We start from the raw sequence: 12,388 nt of genomic DNA on the forward strand, positions 1-12,388 counted from the left end.
ACAGAGACTGACTGTGAGTGTGTGTGTGTGTATGTAAGAGAGAAAGAGACTAGCTGTTTGAGAGAGACTGTATGTGTATGTATGTGTGAGAGAGACTGTGTATGTGTGTGTGTAAGAGACAGAGACTGGCTGTGTGCGTGTGAGATAGAAAGAGAGACTGATTCTGTGTGTGTGTGTGTGTGTGTAAGAGAGAGAGAGACTGCCTATGTGTATGTGTGTATGCGTGTGAGATAGACTCTGTGTGTGTGTGTGTGTGTGTGTGAAAGAGGGAGAGAGAGACTAGCTCTGTGTGTGTGAGATAGAAAGAGACTGATTCTGTGTGTGTGTGTGTGTGTGTGTGTAAGAGAGAGACTGGCTGTGTGTGTGAGAGAAAGAATGACTGATTGTGTGTGTATGTGTGTGTAAGAGTGACAGAGACTGGCTGTGTGTGTGAGAGAGAAAGAATGACTCTGTGTGTGCGTGTGAGAGAGAGAGAGAGAGAGAGAGAGAGAGACTGGCTCTGTGTGTGAGATAGACTGATTCTGTGTGTATGCGTGTGTGTGTGTGTGTGTGTGTGTGTGTGAGAGAGAGAGAGAGAGAGAGAAAGAATGACTGATTCTGTGTGTGTGTGTGTGTGTGTGTGTGTGTGTGTAAGAGAGAGACTTGGATATAAACTTGTGTTTTTGTTTCTTTTTGCCTTTCCAGCTCCCCATTTATAATGTACCATGTCTCCATTCTAAGTACATTGAAGAGCAGCCTGGCCGCTTACAAACGGGCATTGCTTCCGTCCGAACTACAGCCTGTCATTATGTTGGCTGGTGCAAAGTAAGAACATTCTATTAGTGCTCCCTCTCCTAACCCAAGAGCTGTAAAGTGCCTGGTTTGTGTTCTTATCCATACCACAGCTCGAGTGGTGATTTCAGGTATTGCTTAGTGTGAATTTTCACACACAAAATCATTTTATCCAGGTTGTTGTTGCTGAATTGTTCCTGATTGGGGTAAGTCCTCTCGGGATGATACTGTTGTCATTGTGTCACCTTGGTGCCTATATAGTGGCATCAGAATCAGTGTCACCATCATCCTTGCCCAGGTGCCATCCCGACTTGCTCCCAACCTAACCTGTATCCATTCTGTGGTTTTTAGATTTTTAAAAACATTTCCTGTGGTTCACAGATATACAATATAGTCCTGGAAAATTCCAGTTTGTTGAAATATTGTCGTTCTGAATCAGGGGTTCTTAAACTGGGGTCCATGAACTTGTTTTTAGTATTTTTGTAACTGTTCCAATGTAATTGATTTCCTTTGTAATCCTATATATTTTATTTTACATAAAAACATGATTCTGAAAAGGGGTCCAGGAAACATAAAAAAGGTTAAAAATCTCTCATCTAAATGGTCTTACTGGTCTTCAGTGAAGACATTGTTATTTTTTTTTAATCCTGAGCTTGTCACGATTTGTTTCTGACAGTACAGTTTGTCTTTTTTAAGGAGGCTCAATACATTCTAAATAGTTTGATCTCAGGGAAAATGTCTTGACTAATTAAGGTCTGAGTCACACACCTGAGGCTAATGCCAGCAGTCAGATGATTCAGGCTTAGGCTCCGGGGACCAAATTTTCCTTAGTGTTCTCAAATTTGTCTTTAGTGAAGCAAATTCCTCCTGAGACATCATTAAATTGCTACCATTGCTGTCACCCAATTTAAGACCAAAAGGACATTTAATTCCCGTTAATGTTAGAAGGAATGGGCTGAAAGGCACTTTTGAAGACATTTCATTTTGAATGTAAACAACTTTGTTCTTAAAATTTTTTTAAAAATACCTAGTCTTTAAAAATGACTTCTCATTTGAATTCTGTCACTGTCATAGATGTCAGCTTTTAACTCCTACTCCTAGTGTGCTGCTAGTGTTTCAGAAGTTGGGTAATAGTGCCCCCTTGTGGTCAAAAGGAATAAGTCACAATTTCTGTTCAATTTATCAAGAAGCATTTCACTTTAGATTTATTTGTATGAATTATAAGTCAAGACAAATAGTTTAGTAGCATTTAGTTTCTTTTTGAACCCTAATATCATGCCGCTTGTACATTTTCATTTCATTATCATTACCTGCCATCACAGTGTATGTACTGTAAAGTGTTGGCAGGGCTCGTATCTTCCTTTGCTTTTGTCTAACGTAATGCTTCAAGTTTCCTTCTCTTTGGAAGCTTCTTTGGCTGTTGCCTTCATAACATCTGGTTCGTTGGTTGTTGTCCTTCCTTCATAACATCTGGTTAAGGGACTTGGGGAGTCAGAAGAGTTGGATTGTGTTTTGGCTCTAGTATACAGTGTGACCTTGGGTGTCTAACTTTGTGTATTAGCTAATGAGGAACAATGTTGTTCAGATGTCAGGTAAGCTGTATCCCAGTAGGCCAGCAGGCTTCTGGGTGGGTGCCTGCTCTTTTTATGTCCACTACCCTTAGGGGAAAGAGAGAGAAAGGGGTACTTGGTACCCAGCGGGGGTCATCTCTCCCCCATCCTGCCTGAAATATTATTGGGGGAGAATGGTTGTTTGGTGGCATACTAGAAAGGAGGGGGAGGAATTTAAGATAGTTTTTGGGAAAAGGCTGAGGACGGTAGAAGAAGTCTGGACTCACTGGGGTATTAGTGACTTCTTGGAGACATTTGTCCTTTGCCTTGGTGGCTGGCAGAGTTGGCTGTTGTTTCACTTGTCTCTCCCACCTCTAGAACCTGTGAGTCGTGCTGCCTCATTAAATTATTCGACTGTCCATTCTTCTTAGTTCTCCACAGTCCAAGAGGGCTTTGGATGGTTGGTTGGTCCTGTCAGCTGGCATGTCATGAAAAAATCCTAGCTATGAGTTCCCACTGTCCCTTGTCAGAGACAGAGAAATGCCAAACTGCTTCCTGAGTCAGAGATGTTAGGCATCTGTACGGACAGTATAGTGTTTATACAAAGAATTGTTACACATTTCTAAGATTAAGATCCATTCCTCCACAGATCAAAAGATAGGATTAGGGATAAAGTCTGGAGCCATGATTTCACTACATAAACAACTCCCTGGTGAGGAAGTTCTCTGTACCTTCACTGCAACTTAGAGCCTTAGAAAGTTGCTTAGATCAAAGGATAAAGTTTCAGTTAGCAACTGAATAACTGGCAAGATTCTAATAATTGAAAGCAGCTTAAAACAACTCATGTCTCACTCCCACCTTATGGTTAAAGGTCAGTATTGGTGGAGCTGTGGAGCAATGGAGACGCTGGAAGCCCTCCGGGCAGAGCCGTGCGCTGGCGCTGTCCTTTTGGAAAGCCAGTGGGGACTGTACAGCAAGGGCAAGGAAGCTTTTTGTATCTGTCTTGGTACAGGCTTTCTCTATTGAGAATATACCCCAAGGCTGTTATCAAAAGAGAAAAAAATGTTTTGTTGGCATGTAATTAGGAGCATCATTTGTAATAGCAAAACACTGTAAACAACCTAGAGTCTAACAGTTGGGGAATATAATTCAGTGTTACAGAGTGAATAGAGAGAGCTGGCCTCAGTTGGACTCAGGGAGATGGCATTTCAAGCTCTGCATGTCCCTGAAACTCTTGCTGCCCCAGGAAACTCCCCAAGGACCAGATTGCTAAGAAGGCTGACCTTTCTCAGTAGAGAAAGTTCTTCACCAATAGAACCCTTCACTCACCAAATAATTGGCCTGGCCTTCACCTCCCCCAACCTCTTCTACCCCCACCCCCCCACCCCTGCCAAAAAAAATAAAATAAAATAAAGCTAAACATGAAGAAAAGGAAGAGATATGAAAAGATACGAAATGTTACCAATCAAAGAAATGAGAATCAGAGCAATCTTCTGTATCCTGGCCATGGAGTTTGTGGTATGTACAATGTGGCAGTTTCTTCTACCATGTGGATCCCAAACCTTTAAATGTAGCAGCTGAGTCTTTGGGAATTGCCCAGATTCACATAGCTAGGAAGGATCAGAGGTGGGATTTGTACCCAAATTCTGAAGCTAGCTCTCTATCCACTCTGCTGTGCTGCCTCTCAAAATAACAGCAATAAATTCCTCAAAGATATACAAAAGAAAAGCATTCAGAAGGGGAAGCAGAAAGAAATAGGATGGACACTTTCTTCACCAAAACTCAGCTCAAAGGCTTCTTTCTACAAGAAGCCTATCTTGATTCCCCCAGCTGGAAGTAGCTGGCTGCATCCCCATGGTACCTTGTATTCATTTTGAATATATTCAGTATGTTTGTGTGTACACACACACACACACACACACACACACACACACACACACACACGTATCCAGGCATGTATATGTGCGTATTGTCTCCCCCATTAGGATGTAAGCTCCTTGAGGGCAAAGTCTGTTTCATTTCTGTCTTTATACCCCTATTGCCCAGCACTATTCTCATTGCATAATAGATACCTAACACCTTTGATTGATTGATTGGTTATTATCTTGTTAACGTTGACACATATGTTTTACTTTAAATGAGACCTCCCACCAAGTAATGTTGACTGTCTTCTTCCTGGCATTCCACTAAACAAGGCCTAGGATTGTATAATAAAAGGTTACTGAAGACATTTTGCTGAAGAGCTCTAAGATGATGTGGTCGAGTCAGAAATTCTGGGTTTGAGTCCTAGCTCTACTTCTGACTAGCAGTGTGACCTTGGGCAAGTCATTTGTCTATACTTCAGTTCCCTTATCTTTAAAATGAAGAGGTTTAACTGGAAGATCTCTCATTTCCATCTAGCTCTTCAATATTTCAGAAAAGGTTCTCGATTCAGTTAATCTGCCAATGCAAATCACCCCTCCACACAGGCATGCATGTGTATCTGCCTTCCCAGATGGTTTCATGAGTTGACGTGACTGATGAGTTCATCCTCCTTGGTGACCAACCTTTAGTGATGGAGTTACGTGTAGTTAGGCTGGTCCTTAAATAGCAAACAATTCATGACCTGGATTGGGCTGAAAGCCTTTCTAGTTTGGTAGGACCTGCCACTTGTGTTCTGCTGGTGTAGCCTTCAAGACACCAGCAGCATCTCCCCGTGACAGTGTGCCACCCGAGGAGGACTCCAGCAAAGGAAATCATGTATGTACTGAAGACATCACTGCCCTTCCCTCTTTGATGCTCTAGCTATGTGAATCGAATGGTTCATCTAAGATGAAGAAAGCTCCCTTCTTCAAATTTCATCTTTTTTTATTGTTTTCAATTAGCTAAATGTTTGTATTTGTGCATTCGCTTGTGAGCTGCTCCCCAGTATTCATAGATGTTTCAAGAAGGAAAGTTGTGGTTATTATCATTTTTACAGAAGGGGAAACAGGCTTCAGGTAAGCTTGCTTGAAGGTTCATGGTGAAAGCTGCAGACAGAAGCCTAAGTTCACTGTCCTCTTTATTAATGTTTTCCTCTTGAAATGGTCACTAGTTCCATTTGTCCATTACCTCCTTGATTCCCACTTCTCCCTAAAAGGTTCCTTCTTCCCAAATCTCTATTCACTCACTTGAATTTTTTTATCCATTTTAAAAGAGATAGCTTATTTTGTATCATTTTTCAAAGACTCACGTGGCTAATTTACTTTTTTCCTTTTTTATGGTAGGGTGTCTATGTTTGGATGAGAAACGGAATAATGGATACAGTACAGTTTGGGAAAGGTAAATAAACTAGCTGCAACTCAAAATGTTCTGGTGACTATATGAATCATAAGATTAAATTGAGAAAAAAAAAACATACTTGGTCACTTTGCCCTGTTGATAGTCAGGAAAGAAATCAACAAGTCATTAAATAGATCGTCTGTGTCAAAGCTTGGTTCCTGATTGTGTGTTGTTTATCCAAAGCTGAAGAAGAAATTAAGAGCAGCAATCCATAGTTGGTGACTACTTAAAATAACAAATGCTGTTTTAAAGAACTGAGAAGAAATGTGTTGCGATTGTAAACTGCCCGTTGAGAACTGTAATTGTAGATTATTTCATTTTTTAAAAACTTTCAGGAAGTAATAAGACATAAAATCAGCCTTTGAATATTAATGCCAATGGATGAAAGCTGTGGCAAAAGAGTGGAGCATCTAAAAGTCCTTTTTATTTGCCGCGGGAAGGTGTTACATGATTTTTGGCACTACAGATTCCCCTTCCATTTAGTCATGCTTGGCTTCGGCTAACAGTCAAATGAGTTTGCATCCTCTGAGCATAGGAGAAGATGACTTTGAAGTTTAAATTCATTATAGATAACTCACATGTATATATGGATATAGAAATTAATTCAGAGTTTCAGCCTAGCCTTAACTCATGACCCCTGTGAATATGTGGTTTCCTTTGAATTAGTTGCTAATAGCAATAATGCACCACTTTGACTGGATAGTGTTGTTGTTTATTTTGGAAAATTAAGAGAATGTGCAGCAGCACAGCTGGGGTTACATACTAGCCCTGCTTTTTATTACGTGTGACTTTGGGCAAGTCACTTAACCTCTTCTGGTCTCAGTTTCCTCATCTGTAAAAATGGGCTTTAGAGTAAGGTGTCTTTTAGTTCTAAATGTGATCCTATGCCCATTTCTACATGGTCTGGACTTCCCATTCTGTCCCTTCTCTCCAGCTTTGTCTCTTACCCCAGCCCTGGCGACTGGTTTCATTCCAAGGCTAATGGCCACACTGAAGCAAGACAGGCTGGGAACGCCATGCCAGACTGGACTGATCAGTGTCATAGAGGCCTTGAAAATCCATCGTTCAAGAATCAGAACTTCTGGTCTCTGCTCATGTTTAGATTTAGATTTAGATGAACTGGAGATATGAATGGATCAAGGCCCTGCTTTTCTGTTTTTGGCGTTTTTCTGCTCTGCTCATTTGAAGCTACCCAGTAAAGGCCTGGGCTGCCCTTCTGGCCGTCTTTACCTGTACATTTTGTGGCAACTGCTGAAATCCAAGAAAGAGCAGCAACATATGCACAGTCAGGACTCCACTTAAGACACACTCCCCAGGAAGGTGCAATCTGAAAGCAGGGACCTATTATGTGAGATCTTAAAACACAAGCAGTATCTGAAAACCAGAAGATGAAGGAAGATGTCCTGTTTTTCATTTAATTAATATCTCTCATACTAACTTCAGAGTCCCACTCAGATTTGTATTTTGGCTAACCTTCTTGAGGACTAAGTTTAGAAGTACTTGCTCATGCCTTAGTAGTTAGTTGGCTTTAACCTTTCTACATTATATCTTTGCTCTAAGCGTGCCAAGTAGGATGTGGTATTCAGTTGAATACTATTTTCCATTAAATTGTTGCTTTTTATGATTTCTTGAGATGCATATCTTTATCTGAAGAATCCACCTCAAGATTTTCTTCCAAAAATTGGTGTGATTACAGCTTCAGGATTGGTTGGCTTGATCTCAGCAAAAAAAGGTAGCTTTTGCCTTATTATCTCTTTACTGTCATTTTTTTTATTCAGAAGATATAATTCATTTCCAGAGGTTATATTATAGTTAGACAAAATTGTTTCTAAGAATTTTTGTTTTAGTTATACATGTTTCTACAAAGATGATAGTAATTCAAATAACCTTTAAAGCTGAATAAATTTTACAAAATGTGTTTTTTATTAATGTTATCTTTTTTAAATTAAAGATCATAGGATCTTCTGAAACCAGAAGATAGTTTTTTGGGAATTTCATGCTAATGTATACCTGTGAACAACTTAAATTTGAATGGGTACAATAAATTTCTTCATTTAGAAACAATTAAAAACCATGATCTACTATATAGAACAACAAAGTTTTATTCGAACTAAACTTAAGGGATTTGGTTGAAAAGTTTTAGTCTCTCATTAAGACCCTCCTCCCAAGTAGCACATATTACTATATTCCCTAGGTCATTCAACAGAGTATCTCTAGCTATTGAAATAGGGTTGTTGACCCCAAATAAGATTTCCCTCCTTACCAGAATGACCTTTGATCTCTGGTGGGGAGGAAGAGGAAGGTATAAGTTCTATTTTAATCTTTTGGGCTGAAACAACAGAGAAAAGACAAACCCCAACCTATAAACAGAAACTGGCTTAATTGCTGAGAAAATACATGTGGTCATTTAATGCAGCTAGAGCTGTCTCAGGAGAGAAGACCAAGAGACAGGAAATTCAGGAGCCACACTTTGACTTATCATGTGTCCCAAGGGAGTAGTTGGCAACCTTCTGTGGAGAGAGCATTCTGAGGTTTTCTGCGTTCAGTACACTTCTGCCCTACCCTGTACTACATCTGCATATAACCCATAATCCATCTGTTTGAACCCAAGAGCAGAGCTCGCTAAACTGGAAATAAGCAGTGATTCATGGTGGGAGAGAGAGTAGCAAGGGCCGGTTCCCTGTGAGAAGGCCAAAACCTTTATTCCTGCTTACTAGAGAAATGACTGCAGAAGCCTTACTATTACTCTACTTAACCCTGGCATAGAAATCAGCTTCTCAATTCATTGACCGTCTGAAGAGTCTCTCTTTTGTCTTCCCAATGTTAATAGCATCTGTGCTGGCAAAGATTCCTAGTCTTGTTTAATCGACACAGACATTGACGACAAAGTCGATAAGTTATTTTTCCATTTAGCTGAGGGTTGAATTCAATAAAGACTGGTCCTCAAGCCTAGGAGTGAAATGCCTGAACTTTAACTTATACCATGGGCAGCATGGTGCTCTGGCAATTGTGGAGAACTTTGGTTTGAGTCCCGTCTCCGAAGCTTGCTGCTCGTGTGACCTTGGCAGGCTGCCCAAACTCTCTCCTCTTCAGTTTTGTTACCAAGAAAATGAGGAAGCCAATTGGACTCAGTGACCCCGAAGGCCCTTCCAGCTCTGATTCTGTGAACCTATCGTCTAGCTGGTCACCTAGTTGCATAGACTGTATTTACTATGTCCATGGCATCTCTCCAAGTCATCTGTTATTTCTAATAATAATGATGGCAATTGCTGCATGTTTATGGCACCTTAAGGTTTGCAAAGCACATTACAATTATTATCTCATTTGGTCCTGTGAGGTAGGTGTTATTATGATCCTCATTTTACAGATGAGGGAACATCTGAACCGAGCTTCAGGGGCTTGCCCAGGGTCACACACAGCTGGTTTCTGGGCCAGATTCGAACTCAAGTGTTCCTGACTCCAAGTCTGGCACTCTGTCTACTCTGTCACCTCACGGTCTCTACAGTGATGAAACAGCACACTGTTTTATTTCTAGACCTGGGAAAGGGTTAGGGCAGAGGTGAGGAACCAGCGGCTCTCAAGGCCATAGATTCCCCACCTCTGGGTTCGGGTTTACTAGTTGGGTTTCTTAGGCATTGCAGAAATGCTTAGCTTTTAAAACAGTGAGTGAGTAGAGCCAGGAAAAAAGAAAAGAAGGCTGTGTTCAGACAGTCAACAGCATGACTCTGCAAACAGTGGACATGAATTGAATGTGACAGCTGGGGGCCAGGGGCCGGGGATTAATTGAGTTGAATTCTTCAAGGATATTTTAGCTGCCATCTTGACTCTTTGATTCCCAAGGGCAGTTTCTTATAGGATGTTGGCTGTGAAAGGGAGATGGGGAAAACATTGATGTTGTAGAAGCATCTGTTTGGAGTTAAATACTTTGTTTGGGTTATACAGGCTCTAAATTTAAGAAAATTGCTTATCCATTGGGACTGACCGCTTTAGGAGCATCTGTTTGCTACCCAGCTCAGGCAATAGTAATTACCAAGGTAAGTTCTTTTCGTAGTGATGGTATCAACATTCTTATATTTGTTTAAACTCAAAACTTTGCAAAATGTAAATGTTGTACCACACCTGCAGCCTTTAATTTACAGAGAGATAGAGTTGATATCAACACTCATGTGTTGGCATTAGTCACACAAAATCACATTAGCATCTCAGCATGATAAATACCACACTCTTAATTACATGACCATCAGAAGTGAGCAGACAGGATGAATTTACTTAAATAAAATTAAACAATATAAATGCTCTTTTTTATATTAAGTTCAGAGACTGCTTTTGAATTTATACAGAGGGGAGTGCTCCGTTGTTAAATGCTATAAAATTAAATTTTTAATTAACGGAAAATTGCACCTGCTGGCAGCTGTTCAATGCAGCATATTAACATAATGCTAGAAACAGCCAATTGATATTCAGCAGTGGCTTCTTAAGCCTTAAAAATATAGATGTGTATGTGTGTGTGGATTTCAAGTCTAGAACACCATCTGGAACTAGGAAATCCTTTCCATGAAAATCTCATTTCAGCCCTTTTGCAGTTTTTCTTGTCAGCTCAATTGTACAGCTGAATGGTTTCTTCTCATTTCATCCCTTGCCATTGTAGGATTTGCTTTGTGCACACATGCTCTCGAGAGAGTTTACAGCTTTCTTGGACAGAGAGGTTAGAGATCTTGAGTCTTTTTCTTTTTTTCTTACCTACTGAACATTTTCTTCCTGTTTTAAATAATAGACTTTCTCAAAGTGCATTCTCTACTTGTGCTTCCTATTATGCTATTTTTTAAATTTATTGGTCTAGCTAAGGCAGCCTGTTTTGCATCAACACGTTTTTAAGAATATCAAGGCTAGATTCTGCTACTTGGCAATATGACCAAATCACAGCAGCAGATCTAAGCAGGAAGGGAGAGTATCACTATAGCTAGATATGGGGCAAAAGGAAAACAAGAGGCTGCTTAGGAATTAGCTGGATTTCGCCGTTTTATTGCCCTCAGTAAGTAGCTCAGCTAGTTTGTCCTTCTCTATCAAAGGACAGTGTATCCAGAAACTCCTCCAGGAAGTACCAAGGGAAACTAACCATTTACCACTGTGACATTATGACTGGCTGGGTTCGAGTTCCGGTTCCGGTTTGGTTTTTGGATCTTCCCATGGTAGTTTTGGTAACTAATATACATGGACAGAAGTTTGGATGAAGAGAAGTAAGTGGTTTGTCCTTGCAAATGTCACAAATGTGGCATAGTTGGTACTAACATATCTAGAACTCCAGGCCCCCATCCAAAAGCAGCTAAATGTTTGGTGAATGACTTTAAGAAGGACTTTGAACAGAAAAGAACCAGTTCAGGGTGAGAAAAAAGGAACAGGAGAAAAAAAAATCTCAGAGAGAGAAATAAGGGAAAGGAAGGCAAGGGCAACTTCATTTAGACAAGGGGATTCATTTATAGCCTGAGGGCTCCACTTTAATGAATGGCAGGCCTTAATTCTTAGACCTTGTTCTACAAACTGAGTTTTCTCCAGGGACACTCATTGATGCTTTCTCTGTGTAGAGGTAAAAAAGGCCTTCAGAGGAAAAAAACCCAAATTTGGGTTGACTTTTCTTTTGTAGATGCTTAGCAGCACAATGAACCTTCTTTCTTAAGATATTTTCTTAACTGAAACTAGCCCTCCAATCCAGTGAACTTGTTATGTACACAAACTACTAGAAATATTCTTTACAAATTCTATTTCATGTGATGTAAATGGTTCAGAAAATTAAACTTTATGTTCAATAAAGGCGAGATTTCTGTCTTGTTAGTTCAGACTTTGGCATTCTCATGGAAGAAAATGGCAACTCTTGGAACCATCACATAAGTATTAATATAAAAAAGCTATTATTGCATTCTCCCCCCCCCCCCCCCAGAAAAAATTGACTCTTAACCCCAATGTGTTCTAACTAGGTTACTGGGAAAAAGGCATATGCTACAAGCCAGTGGATTTATGAAGTTCTTGGGTCATTGTGGACAGAAAAGTACACACAAAAAGAAACTGAACTCAAAGAAGTGAAGGTAGGTTTCTGGCCAGAGAAAATGGTTTGTTCTACACTTATTTTTGTATATGGGGCAGGGGGTAGCATATAGCGGTAATATTCAGTCATCCTGGACTCAAGTGGTTTGGTTGTTTTAATGTGGTCGGTTTACTTATGGAGGAAAAATATCTTTTTGGTGAACAGCTTAGAAGAGATATCAAACTTGACACACCTGCGTCTATGACAGCGACACAATCCAAAGTGTCCACCCTCAGTGCTGAAGTGGCCGGCAAGCTAGCACCGTCCTCAGGTACGTTCTGAATCGTTTCACTTGGCTTCTATTTGCTTTCACCTAAATAATTCCTGATGGTAGAATGACAATTATCAGGTTGCCCTTGATAGGTTTATTTCATAAATGTTCTTATGTCTTTTCTCAGCTACTTGGGGGCTGGGACTCTGTAGTGTTCTTTTGTGTCTATGCACAGTGCAGTGTTTTACAGCTTCAGCTGACTAACTGGACTGATTTCAAGAGTGGAGATAGTTAACATTAATTTTAAAACATGGGGGGGGATCGCTGTGGTATAAGTGGAGAGAATCAAGTCTTTCTGAGTTCTGTAAGTTTCTAGGCAATGGAAAGTCGCCCATGTAGAAGAACTAACAGCTTCTCCTTGTGTTGTATGTTCCATTTCCTTCATTCTCTCATTTTTCTTTATTTCCCTTTCCTGTC

The 12,388-nt window shown here is 40.3% G+C and overlaps 1 protein-coding gene across 4 annotated transcripts in view; it reads left to right on the forward strand.

Moving 5' to 3' along the window:
* APOOL (apolipoprotein O like) overlaps positions 1–12,388 on the forward strand; it is an 88,072-nt gene that overhangs the window by 71,351 nt on the left and 4,333 nt on the right. For 3 of the 4 annotated variants that reach the window (XM_027839967.1, XM_027839969.1, XM_027839973.1), the window contains 7 exons: positions 685–804; positions 5,567–5,621; positions 7,255–7,353; positions 9,564–9,655; positions 10,691–10,819; positions 11,594–11,701; positions 11,866–11,971. In XM_027839967.1, the coding sequence (XP_027695768.1) occupies positions 685–804; positions 5,567–5,621; positions 7,255–7,353; positions 9,564–9,655; positions 10,691–10,819; positions 11,594–11,701; positions 11,866–11,971 (709 nt within the window). The remainder of the gene's footprint in view (positions 1–684; positions 805–5,566; positions 5,622–7,254; positions 7,354–9,563; positions 9,656–10,690; positions 10,820–11,593; positions 11,702–11,865; positions 11,972–12,388) is intronic. The other variant, XM_027839981.1, reaches the window with a different exon arrangement.

This window comes from Vombatus ursinus, unplaced genomic scaffold, assembly GCF_900497805.2.
Source record: "Vombatus ursinus unplaced genomic scaffold, bare-nosed wombat genome assembly UNPS02004691.1, whole genome shotgun sequence".
NCBI classification, from domain to species: Eukaryota; Metazoa; Chordata; class Mammalia; order Diprotodontia; family Vombatidae; genus Vombatus; species Vombatus ursinus.